Here is a 24,080-nt window from a genome sequence, read left to right on the forward strand (position 1 = left end):
CTGCACACTACCCTCAGCCACGTGGACAAGAAACAGGGTAACTATGTGAGAATGCTGTTTGTTGATTACAGCTCAACACAATAGTGCCCGGTAGACTGTTCACAAAGCTGAGGGATCTAGGACTCAACAGCTGTCTGTGTGCATGGGTGTTGGACTTTCTCACTGGCAGAACTCAGGTGGTGAGGGTGGGTAGGTGCATCTCCAACAGCATCACCATCAGCACGGGAGCGCCACAGGGGTGTGTCCTCTCGCCAATGCTCTATTCCTTCTACACTTCAGACTGTGTGGCCACCCACGACTCCAAAACCATTGTGAAATTTGCTGACGACACATTGGTGTTGGGCGCCATCTCCAACAACAATGAGGTGGCCTACATGGATGAAGTGAAGAATCCGGCATCGTGGTGCCGGGACAACTACCTCCAGCTGAACGTCGGGAAGACCAAGGAGCTGGTGGTGGACTTCAGAAGTAGTCAGCACAGAGACTACAAGCCCATTGTAATTAATGGAGCTCCAGTGGAGAGTGTGCAGTCCTTCAAGTATCTCAGTGTCCACATCTCAGATCTGACATGGTCTGCCCACATTCAGGTCCAGACAAAAAAGGCTAGGCAGCGCCTGTACCACCTACGACAACTGAGGAAGTTCAGAGTCTCTCCAGTGATCCTCAGGACTTTCTATACAGGCGCTGTGGAGAGCATCCTCACACAGAACATCACATCCTGGTATGGAAATAGCTGTGTCAAGGATACAGATTTTGAAGGACCCGTCCCATCCCAGCAACGAACTGTTCCAGCTTCTGAAATCAGGCAGAAGGTTCGACACCATCCGAACAAGAACAGAGAGGCTCAAGAGGAGTTTTTATCCTCAGGCCATTCGTGTGTTCAATCAGCCCCCCCATCATCCTTAAGTGACTGAGACAGGACTCATTACCACATTCTCATATCATCCTGAATCCTTCTGGCCTCGCTATAGCACAAGACACTTTAACACCCTCCTCACGCAATGTACACAAGCTGTAAATTTCCAGATTGTTTTATTTTGTTCTATTTCTATTTATATAATGTACATAACTTACCCACTTGCAGCACATAATGTCCTCCTTATCAGAGGCGGAGCCAGACATTTGAAACACCTGGGGCTTAGCCCAAAGAGTAGTATGCATGTGGGATTTTTTTTTTTTTTTTTTTTGGGGGGGGGGGGGGGGGGGGGGGTGTAGAAATGACTGAAAGATTAATAGGCTCTGTTCAAAAAAGAATGACTTCATATAGGGAAAAATATATATCACATGTGCAGGACACCTTAAACTAGTTTTTTAATTAAGCAGCAAGGCAGAACAAGGTCAGGGCTGTATCAAGACACGAGGACTAAACCCCAATTCAACCAGACCCAGAACTGATCCAGAATTAAAACAGGACTACAACAGTTCAAAATCAGGACTACTGAGGACTTAACCAAGACAGAACCAGAATCAGAACTAGATGATAGCACTAAAAATCATCATAGACCTGCACTACACTTATTTTTTTTAATTCTACCAAAGTCCACTATTTAGATTGAGAAAAGTTTATATAATTATTTAGCCTTGTTGTGCAAACAAGCCTGCAGAACTTAATAAATACAGAATTTGAAAAATAACAAACCTAAAAAGAAACACTAGGTACGAGATACATGAGGACCTGTCTGTCCTCGTTCTCCTCTCTCTCCCTCTTTGTGCTGACAATCATCAAATATACAGTTGAAACCAGATATTTACTCTTCAGATAAAAACACTTTTTTAATTGTAACATCAAATCAGACTAAATGTTTATTTCTTTAGATTGATAAATATAAAAACATATTTGTTAACTTTAAGAGTAAAGAGAGAAACTATCTGTATTTCTTAATTGCAAATGGCACCAAATTGTATTCAAACTTGAGCCACACTTATGGAGCTCCACAGTTCTTTTCCTGGTGTTTTGGTTGATATCTCTTGATTTTCCCATGTCAAAGAAACAGGCTCTGTGTTTTGCCTTATATGCATCCACAGCTGTGCCACCAGTTTACTCACATGGACTCTACTAACCTATCAGAAGCTTCTTCAGCTCAGAATGGAATCGTCTGGAGTTTTCTTATTAATTAACAATAAATTTAGTGTACATGTACTCCTAAATTTGATGAAAGTGATAAAAATAGCTCTGTCTCTCTTTATTCTGAAATTTAACTAATTCAAAATATATTTCAATATTTATCTAAAACAAAAGTTTACTCTAAATTGATGTTGTACAGTAAAAATGTTTTATGTTTTCTCCCTAAAGTGTATGTAAATATCTGGTTACAAATGTGAATATCCTGCTGTGTACTGAAATCCCTCTTGTTTTGCATAGAAATATACTGAACAACATACAAAGCATAATATATAAAATAACATTTACCTGAGTTTTTTCTTTGAAAGAACCCTCTAATGTCCATTCTTATGTTTCAGTACATAACTGAAACCGATTTAGTCGGGAGGGTAAGAACTGAGAATATGAAATAAACACACGTAAGCTAAGACTCTAAAAAAAAATAGCATTTGTTCGGCTTTTCATTTCGCCATTTGTTGATTCACTTGAAGAGCAAGTAACGTAATATTGGTCAAGTGATCAGTTTGATATCAATCTTTCGTGATGCACCGTCATATTTACATTATTTGTATGGTACGAATGATTTGCTTTGGTACCTGGTCAAACTTAAGCTCTCCTTAGTATGGCTGGCTCCGTCTCTCCAACAGCGCACTCACGGGCAGCAGCTGCCCCGCCCCCTCGCTCAGTCGCTTAGTGCCTGAGCTTGGATCATACCAATATCAGGGGGGGATTCACGCACAGTCGTAAATTCCCACAGTGTGCACTATGTGCTTCGAATATTGTGTGTACTTTTTGTTTTATACAGTTGTCAGCCAGGCATCTAACTATGAAAAAATTACACTCCAAAAGACCCCGGGCTTCTGACAAAACAACCCGGGCTTAAGCCCCGTAAGCCACCCCCCCGCTCCGCCCCTGCTCCTTATATATACTCGTGTTGGTTCCTCAACACGTGACGTGGACCTTGTTAATCTGGGCAACGTCCAAGCGAGTATGGTTTCATTTTTCTGTCTCTCACTCATGTCCAAGGTAGGTTTGGTGAGCATGGAAGATCTGGCCTAGGGACCCTTACTGGATGCAGACGCTAGCTGGGAGTTGAACCCACGACCCACCCAAAAGGCTTGTAGTCTTACCACTGCGCTATCTATCAGTATTTGTTTGTTTGTTTTTTGTTCTTTTTTGTTTTTACACCTAAGTAACATGGATAAAAGGAAGATAGGTACGAATTATACTGGACCAAATAGCTGTGAACCGGTCCATCTTTTACAGTAAAAAAGTTCCAGGGTCTTTTTGGCTTCAGGCTTGGAACATTGGTTTGTACTTATGTTTACAAGTCACCGAAATTGTGGCTTTCCTGTTGTGTTTAGAGTATTGCTGCTGATAATCATGTGGCTACCGGCGAAAATAATGCAGAAAATCGGTACGGTAAGCCAATTTCTGTCTTAGCGCATTTGCGCAGCTATGTGTTTTTGTGGTTGTGGCTCATTCACTGAACTTTGGTCAGAGCATGATGAAACTTGGTGTTTGGAGTCAGTAATAGCTCTGCATGATAACTAGCCTTTCTTTAGCCGGTTACATGAAGTTTGAAGAATTTCTTGTTTGGTTTTGTTTGTTTAGCGGACTTGTGCGCATTTACGCAACTGCTCGTTTAATCATGGCTTGTTTTCGCTGTGTTTGGTGGTTGTAGAAATAGTTTATATGAGATTTTGGCTGAGATTCAGAGGTCTCTGTGGATACCACACGTGGGACTTAAATTTCTCACCCCACATTATAACCGATTAAACTTGATCTCCTCCTTTTTGCCCCTGGTACCGGGGCGTGGGGCTTAAGTGGCTAACAGAGCCAACTGGATCCCCTAAATTGAGGTCAAAAGTTCAAATTTTCTTATTTTTTTCCCTGAATGCTTGCAGCAAAGTTATAAGTCTTAAGGCAGAGAATTAAGTACACAAATAGTAGACCAATATATCCAGACCCACAGGTCATCATCTATGTGTATTATGTCCTTCATTAGCCAGTTCTTTGACTTAGTGTTGCAGAATTCCCTCCTTTTGATCCAAGGATCAAATATTATTGTTAAATATTATTTTTGCACAATTTCTATGTGCTTTATATATCCAGGTTAAATTCTTACTGAGATAAAAGATGTATTTTTCAAGATCGACCACAGATTTCTAAGAGCAAATATTGTCGACTGTAGTGAAGTGCAGAAGATAGTGATAAGGGTTTCATTTCAATTCAGTGACCATGAGAACTTTTACCATGTGAACATGTAGTTGAAGATTTGACATTTTGGAGGATTTTAAATTTTTTTAAATTATAAATAAAATGTCTTCACAGTTAAACTTGTTCCTTTAAATTGGCTGCATTTTCCATCCAATCTACCAGTCTCCAACGGGAAATGTTAAGGTTATTTTGTCAGTAACATACAAGGATGTATAAAAGGACTACATTCCTTATACTACCTATAAACTACAAGGCATAATCTCAAGATTTTGCCTTCAGTTAATGACTGATCAACATGAAAAACTAACCAGAGAAAGGCAACAACTTAACTTGGTCATACTTTAAGCTTTTCCAATAATTTCAAAGAGAACACAGACTGAGGACAGTCGTATTGCTATAATCCTGACCACTGTTATTAAAGTTGCTATTTTAAGGTTGTTGCTCATGCTCACAGCACTCCAGCTGAGACCAGTATATTGGTGCTGTTAAAATTTATTCTGACATAAACCTGATTAGCATGCTGTGGACTAACAGTATGAAGCATCTGAGACTATCTGAAAAAAATATGTCAATAGAGTTGCCAATTTAACCAAGGCAAATTTCTGACATTTTGAAACTATTCCAAATTAAATGAAATCAAAAACAGATTAAATCAATGAATGAACCACACAAAATGAAATGAAGGCGTTTTTAACTCTATTCTTGGCAGTGATTGTTTCCATGCTTGACACTATTGCAACGCAACAAAGCAGCTGTTACAAATAGTTGAAATGACAAAAGGTTTTGATGAGTGACAGGGTGGGAGTCATAGAAAATTTCAAGGTTTTACGAGGCTTCATCTGGTCATCAAAAAACCCAAAGGGCACACAGCAAGAGGGAGAACACAACAAAAAGCAATAAAAAACGAAGAAAATTTATACACACACAGGATAATCAGGGAATAGGCAACAGGCACGAACACAGCTGAAACTATCACAGATAATGAAACTGGGGAAAATGGAACTAAACCCAAAGCACACAGGACAAGAGATATAAGACAGGAAATAACTAACATTGAAATCGAGATTAAGACACACATGCTTGACACAAACAGACGTCAAGACTCAGTGAGAAGACAAATTAGAAGGAACCGAATGAAAATACAAAAGAAATAAACAAACCTATCAACTAAACCAAGAACAGAAGAAATGGCACAGAATAAATGGATCACAAGCAGAACAGAAGCCTACGATCTGAGCAAGAGCAAATGCCAACAACTGAGCAACATGTTATTGTGTGTGTATATGGATAATAGCAAACAGTGAAATACATTTCTTGCACACCTCAATGAATTTTTTTCACTCAAATTAAACTTTTTGCTCAAAATAATTCTCCAGTCCGAATGATATTCCGATGTCAGGGATATGCTGGTAGTGTGGATCAGTGAATCAATGTCTCAATCACTCTTGGCATACAGCTTGATGTCATCCATGTACAGGAGGTGGCTGAAAACTGCTCCATTGCGTAGTCAGTATCCATAGTCAGTCTTATTAATGATGTCACTGAGAGGGTTCAGGCTTATGCAGAACAGCAGTGGAGACAGAGCATCTCCTTGGTCGATCCCGCACTTAATGGTGACTTGTGCTATGGACTTGACGTTGGTTTCAAGTGTTGTACGCCACATCCCCATTGTATTCCTGATGAAGGCTCTTAGGGTCCTGTTGATCTTGTACAGTTCTAGGCATTCCAGGATCCAGGTGTGGGGCATTGAGTCATAGGCCTTCCTGTAGTCAATCCAGGCAGTGGCAGTGGTTGGCCGCTATGATGCCTGACAGGAGCTTCCATGCAGTCCTGAGGCAGGTTATTGGGCAGTTGTTGGATTGGACCAGTCCCTTCTGGGGATCCTTGGGGAACAGGACTGTCTGGCCTTCAGTCAGACATTCTGGGTGTCTCTTGTTGATTAAAAGCTGGTTCTTTTGTGCTGTCAGATGCTCATGGAGTGCAGTCAGCTTCTTTTACCAGCAGGTGTGAATCAGGGCCTGGTGCTGTCCAACTCTTCAAACTGGAGACCCTTTCTTGGATGTCTGCCACTGTGATAATTTCTGTTTAGGGAGGTTGCTGTGGTGTACTCTAGTCTCCTTCTCCATGGAGGGTACTGCTCCTTGTGGCGGTTTATCTTGTAGCCAAGCATCTCACTGATCACTGCTGCCGTGGTATAGATCAGCTGACTGGTTTTGGTGATGGTCACAGTAGGGATTGTCCATAGTGCTGCATTCACACATTCTAGTAGACCTTCAGAGGGTACTTCACATAGTCTTGGTAACCTGCTCCATATTGCCATCTTTGCAATCATCCTCTCTTTCAGGTCAGTTTCTCTCACACTCAATTCTCCTTCTTCCATCGTACTTGTCGCTTTGGTACCCAATCTCGGGTGGGGGTGATGATATCCCCCCCCCCCCCCCATCCTACCTCCCCCTTGCCATAGTATTTGTTTTGTACCTTGTCGATCTCCAGCTGTGATAGCAGTCCCTTCTTCTGAATTTTGGAACACTGAGCTAGTAGTTGTTTCGTCGTCAGACATGATACTGTGTATCAAAGATTCCACAGGTCCCCTGTCCTCTTCATGTAACCCCTTCCGCTGGTGTTACTTGTGTAGTGACATTCCGACAGTGCCCTGATTTTATCTCTTGCCCACCTATGCCTTCTTGTTCCAGTAGTCACAGTTAGAGCAGGGCGATATGACCAAAAATATTTGTCACGATATACATTTGAAAATTTGCGATAATGATATAACTGATGATATAATTGACACTAGACAAAATACTTTACAACTCCACAACTTTATTAGTGCAAAAAAAAAACCAACATCAATGTATTTTCACTTAAGGGAAGAGCAGCTTATTTCTTCTGCGCAACACTTTTGTACCAGGTCATCCTTTCTCCTCTCTCTCTGGATGTAACATCTTCTGAGATGACATCAGAAGATATCACGACTTATCATCCTCTTTCTTTCTGACTTTTCTACATACACAATTTAAAACAAACTTTAAAATGACTGTATAACATCTTCTTTTCCATGTTATTCTTAGCATGACTTTTCAGTAATTCCATCACATTTGAACTTTCAGTCACATGTGTATATCCTTCTGTTTTATTCAGTTTATGCAATCTTACTTCAGTTGCATGTATCATTACCTTATTTTCACATGAACATGAGAAAACACTCAGGTAACACACCAAAAGGTCTCTAAAGATGGGCACCGCCCTGAACTCTTAAATACGACCTGACCAAACTCAGACAAAGGAAATTCCACAGCACATCACGTAGCTCTATACCTCCCAGTTCAGCTCATCCTCAAACCCTTCCTCCAAAAGGGAAATTTACAACCACCCGTCACCTCCCTTACATGTGGCACCTGGATGTCTCTAACCTACATACAATGGCCCCACTGTGAAAGTGTAATCAGCACAAGGCCCACTTGTGATAACATCCTACATATCTATAACTTTGAGACAAAGTGATTTTACTATTACTAAAGTGATATTGTTCAAACATGTGATCAATGCATAGAGTATGGAAATCTGCCACTACAACACACACCCACACACATACAGACACACATACCTAGCCTCCATGGTCAGACTATCAGTAAGAGTAAGAATCATTTTATACATGATATTTTCTTATTTGTTCTATTGGTTAAACTTACAGCTGATTGTATTTTATCATTATATTTTTATTTCCAAGACCTATTCCACCAACTTACAAGTGTGAGATCTTATTGGGGTGGCTGTAGCTCAGGTGGTAGAGCAAGTCACCTACTAACCGGAAGTTGATTTGATCGTCTTCTACAGACAATCCAGTATGCATGCCAAATAGCCTTGGGCATGATACTAACCCCAAGTTGCTCACTGATGCATCCATTGGAGTATGAATCCATGCAAATGTTAGATAGAAAGCACTTGCATAGAAAAAAAGAGGCAAGTTGTGTAAAGCCCTTCGATTGCTCAAATAGAGTAGAAAATTCCTATATAAGAACCAGTCCATTTACCATCTACTGTGATGGAAGAGTCTGATAATTCTGGCTAAAATATACTAAGGCAATATTTTCTCAGTTATAACTAGAATAGGTATAACACAGTATGAAATGGTGTTCTATGTTCTAAAACCTAGTTTCAGTAGCTGGGGATTAGACTGTTGTGCCCCCACCCTAACTGCTCCCCTAGTGTGTGTCAAGCATAAATATCTACCACTGCATGTTTTTAAGGAAACGTTGTTCTTACATAAACTAACTTAAGATGACTGGTCATTTAATTATCCCTTGTGATTACATAATTATTGGTCAATTACATATTTTGGAGGCCTATTCACAATGCATATCTCCCTGCACACTATTTATATTTAATTAAAAACTAAACTGATAGCTCTAGATCAGTACCCTTGCGAAACTGTCTACCTGTCTGTTGTTTTGTCACCCAGCATTGAACCTGTGACATTAAATCCATTGTGTGGAACGTGTAATAAAGCAGAGGCTTATTTATACATCACTTAAACAAATCTGTTTCACACAGTTATAAGGACACATGTTCCTGTCCACAAGTCCACAACATGTCCTTAGGTTTTATATTCATCTACCCCAGCCACTTTCAGTTGGCTACACCGGCTTTGTTCTTTCATTTTTCTTTTAATTTTTACTTCCGAGTATATAGGATTATAGTTTTTCGTTGCATTATTGAACTTGCACCTTTCAGCATCATAAAAAATAGCTTTCACTTTTGTGAAAATGTGGCTTAATATTGTGTCATAGTTCTGATATATCCACATCCATTTTTAGAATTAAATAAATAAAAGATGTCCTTAAAGATGATGTAGGTTTTCTGGTATCGAAAATGTGATCAGTTATCTTCTGTGGGTATTGTATCTGGGTACAAATGTAAAAATACAACTTTGGTTGTAGGCATAGTTACCTCAAATCTTGTCATTCTGGTGCAGTATTTGTATATCAAACTAATTTATAACATATCCTGTCTCCTCATCTTCCCGTTTTCTTTTCTTCTTTCTTGTTCCTTTAGTTTCATCTTGCATCACCACTTACAAGAAAACTCCTCCTCCAGTGCCACCCAGAACTTCAACCTGCTCCACAGCCTCCAAGCCATACATCTCCATTACAGCCCAGAGCAGCACAGAGTCTGCACAGGTACTGCACAAAGAATTTGTCCATCATATTAATCTGCTCTTTGTGTGGTTACATCCTTATGTGTACCATGGAGGTGTCATTCATAGCAACATAAAGGAAGCATACGTACTTTCATTGTTTCCTGAGTAATAGTGCTTGCATTCACACTAGGTCTTGTGCAGTTTCGTCCATAATTTGGAATTTAGTAAAAAAAAGAAAAAACCTGCATTAACTGTTTTTATACGCAGTCCATCATTTTCAACACAATTTAAAACATAGGAATTAATTTTAATATTTGGATGAAAGTCCTTTCAGGTCATTGACTCCCTGAAGTCTAGATCCCATGGATATCATCATGTGCTGTATTTTTTTTCCTTGAGATGCTCTGCCAGACCTTTGTGCAGTGACCTTCAGTTGTTGCTTGTTGTGGGTCTCGTCTGCCTTCAGTTTTGTCCTCTTTGGTTGAGATCAGATGACTGATTTGTCACTGAAGAATATTCTATTTCTTTGCTTTGAGGGTCATTATTAATTTCCACTGTGAAAAATCATCCAATCCGTTTTGTACCATTAGTCTAAATCTGACTATACCCCTGCTCAGCAGTCACATAATTCATCAATATACACTATTTATTCAGTTCCACTGGCAGACATACATCTTCATGTCATAACATTGCCTGGTTGACAGATGATGTTATCTTCTTTAGCTTATGACTTGAGGCGACTGTTGCTGTGAATTGACCCAGTAGAAATAGAACTGAATCAATGAGTTGTTCATGAGTTTCATCTGTCTAAAGATTTTATTTTTACAGAACTGCACTTTTAGATGTTTTCTGGATAATCTGGTCATCCTGGTTACAGAGTTGGGCAGTGCATTACTTGTTCCAGCAGACCATCTGACACCCCTGATTTATACATTCCTAAACTTTGTGGTATCTCTCTGATAGGTTTATTTTGTTTTTTCAGCCTAGTGATGGCCTCCTTTATGTGCATGAACCTCATGTTGAGAGTTCCTGCACATAAATGATTGCTATTGAGTGCAATCACTTCCAGATCTCTTATCTTCTGAATTGGTTATAAACTAATGAGGGAGTAGGTCTCACTTGAACATGCTTGTCCAATTATTTTCGGGTATCTGAAAATAGGGGAATGTAGTTTCTAATCTGTTAATACAATACTTTTGGTAAATCCCCTGAGTTAAAGCTAAGGGTCTTGTTTAAAATTCACTGTGGTGATGCACAGAGGCACAAATACTAAGAACCTGCCCCCAATAACAGATAAATAATTTGATGATCGATGAACTTCATGTAATGAAGGAGGCCCTGCAGTCCAATCCCCAACAATCAAGGCTGGCTATTGGTACATGGAATGTCACCTCACTGGTGGGAAAGGAGCATGTGCTAGTGCATGAGGTTGAGCGATACCAGCTAGATATAGTCAGGTTTAGCTTAACACATGGCTTGGGCTCTGAAACTAGTTTCCTGGACAAGGGCTGGACTCTGTTCCAGACTGGACTTGGCCTTTGTGGGTACATTGGGATGCTCTTGGGAGTATCCCCTCTGATGGTGACTCCCTTGTGCTACTGGGAGACTTCAACGCTCACATGGGCAACAACAGCGAGATGTGGAGTGGTGTGATTGAGAGAACTAATCTGAATCTTGGTGGTGTTTTATTACTGGTCTTTTGTGCAGTTTGTCCATAACGAAGACCATGTTCGAACATAAGGATGTCCATAAGTGCATGGGGTACCAGGATTGGGGATGGGTATAAAAAATGGATTTTCCTGGTTCAAATCGATTTTAGTTTGAATAAAGCGATTTCAATTCATTAAATCCTGAATAATTTTTTAAATATAAATGTATTTTGCCAGAAACGCCAGAATCTCAGGCTAAAGCTTACAAAACTATTTCAACAACTGCCAAACAGCTAAAACAGCAAATGCGAGCAGGTAACGGATTCCACTAAAAAGATGTAAACACAGAGCACGGTCACCCCGTTCACCCAACGGCGTGTACACGGGCACGTCGGGTGCTAAAGGGCGACATCTCACAGATTTTGCAGGTTTTGTCACTCTCTGACCAAAATTCACTGGACCAGCACAAAAGAATATAAAAACTGCGCTTTTAAAAACTTTTGCCGTTTCGCTTCCACCACCAGCTTCTTGTACTTCAAGAACAGTTGACCATCTCAAATCTCTGTTTTCTGCATTATTCGCCTGCTTATTAAGCACCAGTCTACTGTTGTGTATGGTGCTGTTGGCTGCTGGTTTTTTCCCCCAAAATGACCTCCAACAAGAATGCCTAATTTCTGCTGTTCAATACCGAAGAAATTTAAACTTTTACAAATTCTACCAAATTGCAAAATGCTTAACTGTGTCTCTAATAAGACCTCTGTAACTTTACTCTGCTTCACTTCAGCAGCATCAGGTAATGTTCATCAGCTCATTCATGGTTTTATTCATGGATGGATGGATGAAGGTGTGTGATATAACTTGTCTTAAAATGACTGTGTATTCTAAAACTAACCAGGATGCCTACATGGAAGAAGAGGGACCTAGAGGTGACATGACCATCCAATCAGGGCTCAGTAACTCCACAGAAAGCATTGACAGCATGAAGGCCTTGACAGCTGCCATAGAGGCTGCTAATGCTCAGGTCAGTGCTTTAGTGCTTTAGTTTTTACTGTAAGCATCGTCGTAATAAACACCCACAAATATTTTCCAATTTCAGCTAGAATACACTGTATTTTTATTGTCTTACTGAATATTGTATTTACAGTGTTCTCAATATTCTTGCATAGGTCCACGGACCAGCCAGTCAGCATGTCAACAATAGCACCATGACAGTCAACACCACCATCCCCTCAATCCTGAGCAGGGGGCAAGTAGTTGAAGACCACCGGGATGATTATAGGAAAGATGCGTTCAGGAAGGGAAAATGTCTCTCCATAGGCATCCAGGTATACGTGAGATCACGGTCAACGAAATATTGAGCTTCAGTTACTTATAAATTATGTGGAGCTTGTTTATCTGTGTTTTCATTTCTGCTAAGAACCACATGTTACCCTGCTGGATAGAGAATATTTAACAAGCTTCACACAAAGTAGGGGTCTGTTTCACCTCTTTGTTACGATGACTATTACTATTTTTCTAAAAATTCTAGATCTGCTATTAATCTGTAATCTGTCTTGGGTCTCCTTTACATAAAGAAATGCATATTCATTTTTATGAAGCTTATTGTTGTGATTATTTTTAGTTTTGCTCTTTTTGCCTCCTCTAGGTTGACGGACCAGAGGATGTTCCGGATCCAGAGGACCCCTCCAAGTTCACCTCTGTAGGTGTGCAAGTGGAAGATGACAGAGGGTGAGACTTTTTTTGTTGGATTTAGCCTAATGTATCTAAACACAATAACACAATAGCCCTCTTTTCTACTTCTTTTGTCATTTATACATTTCTTTGAAGCTATTACTGGGAAGCACATTTCAAACAGTTGACTGTTTTAAATGTTCTCTTTTGTTTTCTCCAGCATGTTTTTTTCTGTGTGCTTTTCCTCTGAGAGTGCAAGCAAGGGAAGCAGTACTTACACAAGTTATTTCATTCATTCATCCTCTGTCTTTTGAGTCTGGAAGAATCCTTCATAATCCAGGTTTTCAGCATCCTAACATCCCATCTACTAGTGGACATGGGTTGTGTATTTGTAGCCATTTAATGTGCTAGTTTGATACCCCTTAAGACCATTTAAGCATGTGTTATCTGCTTCAGGGTCTCCAGGTTGGATGTGACCAAGATACAAACATTCAGCTGTATCTAAACAGTTTGGAAAAGCATAACTTTTTCTGTCATGATGGTGGAGAAAGACTGTTGATTTAGCAAAACTGACAGTGTCAAACTGTAAGCCAGCCCAGATTATGATGCATCTAATTTACAAGCAGCTACTTCATCCTTATTTTGCGCTACTTGCAACTTTTTTATTTCTTTTATTGGAGCACTGAACAGTTAAGCTCAGATGGCACTAATGCATTTAGAAAATCTTTTATAACCTCTGGTAGCATTCATTTTACACCTCTTCTCACAACTGACATCCTAGAGTCACAGGGAACCTCAAATCTCCAAACAAAAAAGTAGTAATTGTTAGATGGAAAAAGAATAGACTAGTGCAAATGTAAACTTACAACATTTTAAAGATGTGTATGTGAAGACGTATGTTCTCTGAAAGCAGAGGGCAGAAATTTTATTCTAGTATTTATTCTTTTTTCCCCCTCTGATGCTCAGGTATCGTCGGTTCCAGCGCTCCAATAGTGTGACAGCAGCTGTGCAGGTAAGTTTTGGTACCGACTGCACCCATACAAAATAATGCTTGCAGCTTCCTTGAGACACACTGGTCGCTTTGAGTTTAAAGCAGTGCTAAAGAAAAACCTGCACCAGAGCTGCAAGGTAAAAGAAATGCACTGGCTATATTTTAACAAAACACCCATATTTTAAAAACATGAGAAATACTATACTGAACCAGAACATGGTCCAAGAGTTGGCAATTTGCTTGAGATCAATGATGCCTCTTAGCTTATGAGATATTTACATTTAAAAAGGCACATATGTCTTTTGTTTGTTTGTCACTATTTCTGTTATAATCAGAAAATATATATATTTACAGTTTAATTCACATAGTATTCACTTGCAGCCAATTATGGAGCTTTATGAATGCTACATTTTTTGTGCTGGATTACCTACTCTGAGAGCCTTTTTTTATCTATTAGTATTCAAAGGATAACAGTCTTTTACTGAAGTCCTTGTAGTCGAGGAATACCCAAACAAAACCCTTTCTTTCGTTTCTTACTTTCTGGATACTCGCAGGATGGCGTTACCTTGCCCTCCAGAAACACTGTGAGGAATTTCGGAGTAATTTTTGACCAGTACATTCCCTTCAGTGCATATAATAAACACATATGTAGGACTGCTTTCTTGTATTTGTGCAATATTTGAAGGCGCTCAACCTTCAAACAATCAATCAATCACAGCTTGAAGATGAGCCTGGCAACAAAATGTAAAACAAGAATATAGGCACCGAACTCAAATGGTGATATCGTTCTTTAAAAGTTTATCCAAAATGCAGTTTTGGGTTTTTTTAAGATGAAATGTCATAAAATAATTAATTATTGAGGGCATCAGTGCTTTTTTCTGTTAGTTGACATGACAGACATTCGGTTGGTGCAGTTTTGGTATTGAAACTATGACATAGCACATGATGCTACACTGATTATTGATGCTCAAAGCTACTTAAGAACAAATGTTGAGCTTTAAAAAGATCAATTTTGGCTTGAGATTGCGGTGGTATTTGGTTGCAGTTTTAATCGAGTAGAAATCGTCTTTTCATTTGAAAATTTCCTCAAAAGTAAAGTAAAAAAAGCCAAAAAACTAATAAAAATAACCAAATTTGGGCCTACTCCGTTATACTCATTAAACATATTACACTTGTAAAAAACATCATCTGTTTCTGAGGAAGTCAGTTGATTTTTTTTTTATGGCCCCTTCACTTCATCTCTAAATGAGGGTGAACATCATTTAGCAACAAATGCAAACAGGTATAACAGACCTGCACTGCTCACAAATCCACTGATTTCTGTACTCATTATTCCATCCAGGCAGATCTGGACATGCCAGACCTACTAGACACACCTATAAACTCCCCGGACACTGACATGGAAATACTGTCATCTCGTGCCATCCCTCGGCAATATTCCCGCGATGCCACCACTTCCACCGTCAGCATCCAGGGCTCAGGGAACCACTACCATGCCTGTGCCTCTGATGACTATGAGGATGTGGGCTTTGACCCATCCATCCTTCCCCCTCCAGACCCATGGATAGACAGTGTAACAGATGACCAACTTGATGTCAGTTTCAACAGTTCTGCTATACTGGAGGTATGTGGGAGAATATTCAGTGATACTATTTGGTTAACTTTAGTTTTACATTACATTTACAGTTGCGCTCATAAGTTTTGCCTATTTTCTAGATCAGGGGTCGGCAACCTTTCTGATGATGAGTGCCATCTAAAATTCCCTCAGAAGTCAATGTGCCATATGATTGCATTAGCAATAGATGTAATAACGCTGTATATTAACAGTTACACAATATATAGAAAAACTTAGAATAGAATTATATTTGTTGGCAGATGTTGGCAGCTATCAGCGAATAGTTATCAGCTATTTTGAAAAAAAAAAGACTTTTTATGTTTTTTTTTATGTTTATGGCCTCCTCACAACAATGATAAGAAAAATAAACTGGGCCAATATGGCATGTTTGTTAATACAGAGACACACATGTTAATGTGATCTCTGGTCTCCCACTCAGAGACACAGGTCTCCGAGTGTCCAGCATTCAGACAGCGACCTGAGGACTCATGTGAGAGAAAATCTGCTCACACAGATATGTAGAGCCAAATACTGTCAATAAAGCCTCTGCAATGTTCTGAAGACAGTTAACCTTGTCAGGTAGTGATGAACATGCAGCTCCATGAACACGCACAGCTGTGGATTCCAGCTGCTTTCGTAGTTCTGCAAACTTTGGCCCCCACAGAGTCGAGCTTTTCAGTTCAATCAGCTGCATTTCGATGTCCTCTGTGTCCAACCAGTTAATGCGAGACAAACCCAGCTGCTCATTAAAGCTTTTTGATTTGATTAGAAAAGAAAACATTGGTCCATACACCTAATACACCTGTTGTGCCGAGGGCTGGACTGGGACAAAACATCGGCCCGGGGATTTTGACTAGAGACCGGCCCACCAGGTATTACAGGAAAAGCCACGAACCCTTTGAATGAAAACAAACGCTGTTGTGACAGTAATGCACACAGTCTTGTTGGTCTATGTATGATTTCTATACATTTTACATCTAATAAAAACTTTGGTTGTAAGCTTCAGATAATTATTTAATAAAAGCGAGACATTTTAAATGAAAATAAAGTATTTCTTTGTGCCCCCCTTTCCCTGTTAATGCCCTACCTGCCCCCCTGGCAGCACTTTGCTAGACCCGCCCCTGCACAGTTACCAGCTGTCAGCTGCTTAGAAAAGGATCCTGGTGTTATTTGTCTCTCAGAAACAGTTTATAACTTCCCTTCAACTCATTCATGTCACCTAAAAGGTAAACCTGTTTCTCCATCACAGCTCTGATGGTTCAGTAAGGACATCTCCTGGTTTCATCTTCATGTTTCCCTCTCACCACATATCCAAACCGACATCATGACCAGCAGCTTTACAGCTGTGGCTCCAGCAAACATCAGCTGATACTAGAAAGTAATATTAAATAAATTCTAACAACAGCTGATCAAGCTTAAACGTGCTGCTGTTGTTTAGCGCGACATCCACTGGTTTCCTCTTTCTGGAGCAAAGTGGGCGATAAATAAACAAGAGAGAAAAGCCGATCAGCTGATCATTGATCAGTTTCATGATTAAAGTAGCAACAGGAGAGAGAGGGGAGAGAATGAGAGAAGAAGAGGCAGCTGTGCAGCGTAAACACAGAGTAACTCCAGCTTTGTGTCTTTTTCATTGTAGCTGAAGTCCGGGACAAACTGTTCTTTTTCAGCTCAACATGAAACGCGTAATATTTTCTCTGAATACGAGACGATAACATCTTTTTACAGAACATTTGACAACTCTACTAACTAACCTTATGAATAAAATAAAGTTCACTATCAGTAACATTATCGCACCCACCCAGCTGTATGGAAACTCCGTCATGCTAGCTAGCACGCAGTACGAGTTATTGTAACTGACTGTAAAAAGTCAGCACAACGAAAACAAACTCCACCTAAACTTGGTTTATATCTGACCCAGATAGACTGCAGGTCATAACTTCTTACCTGAAGTTCAGTTCACCTGACACTCGGACCGGCGGCCGCCTCGGGTCTCTCCTCCTCCTGCCTCCCCTTTCCCTCATCCACCTGCTGCCTCTGTGGAAGCCATAGTCACCACCAAACAACTGAACAATGGACTGGCCACCGGTATGCCCGATGGCCAATCCAGCTATTGTCGTGCCATCAGTTAACCCTTAGCTGGCACACGTGCCCAGGGTTGCCGACCCCTCCTCTAGAGAATATGGATGCTAATACAAAAGCTTTTCTTTCACTAATGGTTAGTGGTTGGATGACACCATTGTCAAAAAAACTACCCAACTACCCCAATGACCCTGATCAAAAGTTCTTAATAGTGTGTATTGCCTCCTTTAACTTCAATGACTGCTTGAAGTATTTTGTGGTTGTTGTGGATGATGCATTTTATTTTCGCAGATGGTAAAGCTGTCCATTCTTCTTGGCAAAATGCCTCCAGGTCCTGTAAATCCTTGGGCTGTCTTACATGACCTACATGTTTGAGATATCCCAAAAGTGGCTCAATGACATTGTAATCAGGAGACTGGGATGGCGACTCTAGAATATTTACTTTTTATCCTGTAAGAATTTAAGGTGGATTTAGTCTTGTGTTTTGGATTATTGTCATGTTGGAATGTACATGTGCATCCCATTGACAGCTTGCGGGCTGAGGAGTGCAAATTTTCCTCCAGTATTTTCTGATAACATGCTGGATTAATCTTGAAATCAATTTTGGACAGGTTCCCTGTGCCTGTGTAGCTCATACATCCCCAAATCCCCAATGTAAGTAATCCATCCCGGTAATGAGGCTTGCTTCCGAGTTATTTAGCATATTGTAAATAGGCTGCTTTGGGGCATTAGTGAAGTTGTGGTTTTCATCTGGGGACCATGTAGCCCATTGTTCTTCAAGTGCCCCTCTTTTTTTTTTTTCAGCGAGTCCTGTATGTCCGCTGTGGTTATTTGTGGGTTTTTCTTTGCAATTTTCTGGCAGTTTTGGCTGAAGCTTTTGTTGGTGTACCTGTCCGTGGCTTGGTTTCACCATAATTCTACTTCTTAATTAGAGTTTGAACACTACAATTGTCTGGATACCTTTTTACGTCCTTTTCCTGTTTTATAAAGTTCAAGTTATCTTCTCCCACAGCTCCTTTGATAAATCTTTTTCTTTCTCTATGGCATCAGGGGAGGAAGACAGGACAAAGACATGCTGTGGAAGAGAGCAAGAGATTAATAATAACTAATGATTAAACACAGAATTGTGTGCAAACACATAGTGAGTGAAAAAAGTTGAGCAAATAAGAAATACTCAGTGCATCATGGGAAACCCTGAGCAGACTACACCTATTGCACCATAACTCTATGCTTTATCAAAAAGGAACGTTTTAAGCCTAATTTGAGTCTTTTAGATTGAATAGAATGAATAATTTATTCATGTTTAATCTGTTGATTTAACACACAGATCGATAAAAGTATTATTTTTATTAAACTTCAGTATTTTCTGGCTCAGACTGACTCACAGTGGTGCTGTTTCAATCTAAGGAGACTGCTGCAAATTAGAGTTTTGAAACTTTAAACTTGATTGGCAGATGGCCCCGCCCCTCCCTGTGCCTGGTTCTGCTGGATGTTTCTTGTTGTTAATAAAATGTTTCCTCCCCACTGTCGCCAAAGTGCGTGATCATAGGGGGTCATATGATTGTTGGGTTTTTCTCTGTATGTATTATTGTAGGGTCTACCTTACAATGTAAAGCGCATTGAGGCGACTGTTGTTGTGATTTGGCACTTTATAAATAAAATTGAATTGAATTAAGATAACCTTTATTAAGATAAGAATCCATCAATGGGTCCCTGCATGGCATGTACCACCAGCAGGTAGAAGTGGTTGATATAAAATATCCTACTAATTCCTGGACAAAGCTGGACTAAAAGACAGCAGACACCCTGGTAAAACAGCAACAACCTATAAGTGTAGAGGCTGGGGTCTGCCACACCAGGCAAGACCCTAGGTGCTAGCTGTGCAAAGACCCTGACACAATCCAGCACATAACGGCAAGATTCTAGCAGGCAAGGCATACATGTAACACCATAACCACGTGGCTTGGATATTATACAGAAACATCTGTGTCGAGTATGACCTGGAAGTCCTGAGGCAAAAATGGGAGACGTCCCCCAGGGTGGTTGAAAATGACCGAGTCCTGTGGGACTTCTAGATACGGATGGACAAACTGGTGATGGATTAGCCATCTGACATAGTGGTAGTGGACAAGCAGAGGAAGATGGCCATAGTGATAGTTGTATCTATACTAAGTGATAGCATTAGGAAGAAGGATCCTGAGAAGCTCGCTACCAAATACTAAGGGCAGAGAGAAACGCTAGAGAAGATGTGGCGGGTCAAGGCAACTGGAGTCCCCGTGGTAATCTTAGCACTTGAGGGAGTGACCCCCAAACTGGGCAAGTGGGAAATTATTATTGTTTGCGTATTTATTTGTGTATGTATGTAGATGCACTTTCTCTGATTTTATATGTTATATATTTATTTAACATAGCACAATAAAACAGCACTTTCTCTATCGTGCACATACAGATGGGGGCAGCTTGGGTTTCAGGAGTGTCCTCATGGCCAAGGCTAAATTCTTGTGACGTGAATTACAACTAACTTATCAACCCTGTAGAAAGTACAGTATACAGTTTTCTGTAGTGAGTTTCATTATTTAAATGGCAGGTGGTGCAGAGATCAGTTTGCCAGAGAGACGGACGGTGGTTTCTGAAGCTGCTGCAGGCTGAAACCGACCGCATGGAAGGCTGGTGTCGACAGATGGAACTCGACCAGCGGGAGAATGACCTGCCTGAGGACAGTACGTCTTTGTGTGTGTGTGTTGTTGTTGTTCTTCATGTCAAAAAATCTCTCTCAGACCCCATCCTTCGTGTGTGTGTGCTTTCCTAATGCTTGAATCCTCTTCCAGAGGTTTAGGAGGCAACATATAAATTTGATTGTTTCCTAGAATCTCATTCAATAAGTTGCGTTTGAGTCAACTGCTACTGAAATACTATAAATACAGTGTATTACCTCCATTGTGATGATATATCAGTTCAATTAAATCTTATTTATATAGCGCACAGAGTGTGAAACAGTTTGATAAGATTAGGCTTTCTGGAAAAGTACTTTTGCCCTCAGTGCTCGATAAATGGTAACATGACCAATATAGCGAGTATATTGGGTCCTAAAGCTGCAGAAGGTCACTGCTGAAAAGATTGGTTGTTAACAAAGTGCTGTATGGAAGCATACTAATGGAAGGGAAAAGTCTGCTAGCAAATGGTGCACAAGTAATAGAGACATCTGCAGCCTTAGGAAGATTGCCAAGAAAAGTGTCAATTACTTGAGAGAGATTCACAAGAGGTGGACTGAGGTTGCTTAATAACAGCTTAATAGTGTTCGTAATAAGCAAGTCTCAGTTTCAACTGTGAAGAGAAGGATCCGAGCTGCAGGTTTAACAGGACGAGTTGCAGCAAGAAAACCATCGCTAAGACATCAGAATAAGACAAAGAGACGTGCCTGGGCCATGAAACACCGCCATTACACTACTGAAGACTGGATTACGGAGTGATGAAGCAAAATTTGAAATCTTCGGTTCACCACGCAGGATTTTTGTACGCCAACAAGGAGGTGAAAGGATGGTTCAACAGCGTGTGGCATCAACTGTCAAACATGGAGGGGGAAGTGGGATGGTCTGGGGCTGTTTGCTGGATCCAGGGTCAGCAGCTTGTACAGAGTGAGAGGCTCCCTGAACCAAAACAGCTACCACAGCATTCTGCAGGCCCATGCAGGACCCTCTGGTATGCACCTATAGTTGGTCAGGGGTTCATCCTACAACAAGATAAGGACCAAAACATAAGTCCAAGCTATGCCAGAGCTACCTCAGGAAAAAAGAAGATGGTAAGCTTGAAAACACGGAGTGTCTCAGTCTCCGGACTTAAACCCCATCGAGCTGATTTGGGATGAACAGAAGTGTGAAAGCAAAGCAACCTACAAGGTCCACATTTATGGGAACTTCTGCAGCAGATATGGGAAGAACTTTCTGAAGAATATCTGATTTCTGTTGTAGAAAGAATGCCACGGGTGTGTACAGCTGTTATATCTACTAAAGGAGGCTACTTTGATGAGTCAAAAGTTTAGAATACACTTTGATCTATAAATTGATTCCATGATTATTTTTAACTCCAATTGCTTATTTGTGATTTGCTTTCATTTCAGAGTGCAATTAGACGCTAAACTGCATAATTTACAAGAAAAAAATTGGAAAAGTATTCCAAAACTTTTGACTGGTAGTGTAAATATATTGTGTATATATATTATATTTATTATAGTTATTGTTAGCCATTGATGCAATGACTATATTGTACTTTGTGTGTAATGAATGTAGTTTATGTGACAGTTTACTTTTCTGCGTTAAAATCAGAAAAATACGAATGGTTCCAAGATATTCTAATTTTACACTACTGTAAATAATAATATAGTCCTCAGGATTGTGTGTGACCAGGTAGTCAGCTCTGGTATGTAAAACAAATTCAAACAGTCATAAAATTGAGCATCAAGAGCAATGGCATTTAATGGGACAGGGTTACACCCACAATCAGAGTAGGTTCAAATGTCAAGCTCTCAGAAAAGCTCCTGAGGCTTAAACAAATTTGTTAGTTGCCAATCAGTGATGTTGTAGTATGTGCATGTTAAGAACAGATCAATATGTAGAAGAGTCTCTTTCTAAGCTCTGTGTCTGTGCTTATAGTCCTAGAGAAGATGAGAAGTGCTATGGGAAGTGCTCAGCTTCTGATGTCCCAGAAGTTTGAGCAGTTCAGGGAGCTGTGTGAGGAGAACCTGGTGAGTCTGAAGCAGTGGAAAGCGTTTTGTTTCTGTGTAGCAGACTTAAGCCTAACTAAAAAAAAAAAAAATTTTAATTTCATTTCTTCCTTTTCCTTTTAATGAGCTTTTTAATTTCAAATTTTCCAATATTTTTCTTGTGTTTTCTAATGTTTAACCTTTTAAATTGTTTCATTTACTGAAGAAAAAACCTTTACTTTGATTATACAGTGAATATTTGATTGACTGATCAACTGAATGTAATAAAATATTAGTAATGGCAAATGGTAATTAATGCCAAGCTTATCATACAAAATGTCATCATATATTTCTATAACTGCATACCAGTATCTTTTACTATTTCAAGTCAAGTCAAGTAGTGTTTTATTGTCAGCCCAACAATATATACGCTCAAGTATGCGGTGGGACGAAATATTGTCCTCCTGGATCAAATGTGTGTAAAAATAATAAAATGAAAAAATTCAAATATACATTTAAACAACCATACAGAAATAAGATAAACTAAGAATAAGTACGGGAGTGTTGTACTTGAATAGAAATAGAGTAAGAATAGAAAAGAATGAGAATATTTACAATACACAGACAGAATTCACAGACAAGTTTTTTGAGATACTATATATACAAAGTTTAACATGAGAGTGTGTATAACAACTTTTTATTCATTTTCTTGTTTTTTTTTCTATTCTTCCTGCTTATCTACTGTCATAGAACCCCAAAGCCCACCCTCGTCCAGTAGCCTCAGATCTGGCCGGTTTTTGGGATATGCTTCAGTTGTCAATCGAGAACATAAGCCTCAAATTTGATGAGCTTCACCAGCTCAGAGCCAACAACTGGCGGCCCTTGGATCCCCCAGACAGAAAGGTACATTCACAACTTCCATCATCCATTGGCTACATGATTGCTGATCCAGCTCTTTCACTGCATTACTTGCCAAAAGATGACCTCTGTCGGTTCCTTCAAACCTTTTTAAGCATTCACTGCTGACACATTAGAGGTCAAAGATTCCTGCTCAAAACATTCCTAAAACTAATATGTGTGGCTACACATCATGATTTTGACTTATAATATTAATAATAATAATAATAATAATGCATTTATTATATTTATTTATATATTTAAATACTATTTAAGTCAGTTTTACACAAGTTCAGTTGATATATACACAATACACTAGACTTGACATGGTACCTGCATTTAATTAAAATAATTAACCTTAAGCTAAGTGTAAATATTGAAAATAAAGGTTTGAGTCATGACAGCACAGAATCTTAGAGCAAGCAGTTTTCCATAACTCTCAAATGACTGAAAGCTACAGATAACCTTCTAGTGACGTGCCTCTGTTACAGCCTAAAGCAAACCTCATGTGACTCTGTCAGACTTCATGTCCGACTTAATGATTTAAAAAAATAAAAATAATATAAAAACTTGGTTCACTGTGTTGACATCAGAGAAAAGTAAGCAACACTAAAACAATTGTCTCCCCCAGGACTGTAATCAGAAAAAACCATCTGGCTCTATGATAGTACAGTCCTTGTTATTGTCATGTTCTGTAAAAAAGTCATGATGATTGTTGAAGATCCAAAAAGTTAAATGTTGCTGGATCTGTTTGTTTTAAGCATCTAACTGTTGAACTCACAGGGGTCTGAGTGTGATGATGTCAGACTGCTTAGTGACATAAATGTGCCTGCAAAGTTGTTGGAAGGCTTAAATACTGAACATGAGCAAACACAGTCAGATAAAAATGAAAAAATATTCAGTGTGACAACCAGGATCTGTTTCTTATACTTGATTTAATCTGTCCAGGGTTTACAAGATTGCAAACTGAAAGCACTTTGCCTTTTTTAACAGTTACTATTACACAAACTGTTCATTTTAA

General features: G+C 39.6%; 1 protein-coding gene across 2 annotated transcripts in view; it reads left to right on the top strand.

Moving 5' to 3' along the window:
• The window catches only part of LOC146648753 (disks large-associated protein 1-like), a 69,642-nt gene that overhangs the window by 41,930 nt on the left and 3,632 nt on the right, over nt 1-24,080 (top strand). For both annotated transcript variants that reach the window (XM_085388612.1, XM_085388613.1), the window contains exons 5-13: nt 9,374-9,498; nt 12,003-12,128; nt 12,274-12,432; nt 12,753-12,835; nt 13,745-13,790; nt 15,112-15,393; nt 20,051-20,183; nt 22,113-22,204; nt 22,913-23,065. In XM_085388612.1, coding sequence (XP_085244738.1) covers nt 9,374-9,498; nt 12,003-12,128; nt 12,274-12,432; nt 12,753-12,835; nt 13,745-13,790; nt 15,112-15,393; nt 20,051-20,183; nt 22,113-22,204; nt 22,913-23,065 — 1,199 coding nt within the window. The remainder of the gene's footprint in view (nt 1-9,373; nt 9,499-12,002; nt 12,129-12,273; nt 12,433-12,752; nt 12,836-13,744; nt 13,791-15,111; nt 15,394-20,050; nt 20,184-22,112; nt 22,205-22,912; nt 23,066-24,080) is intronic.

This window comes from Rhamphochromis longiceps, linkage group LG18 (assembly GCF_057381845.1).
Source record: "Rhamphochromis longiceps isolate RC_006_pf linkage group LG18, R_longiceps_female_GT1.1, whole genome shotgun sequence".
In the NCBI taxonomy this organism is placed as follows: domain Eukaryota; kingdom Metazoa; phylum Chordata; class Actinopteri; order Cichliformes; family Cichlidae; genus Rhamphochromis; species Rhamphochromis longiceps.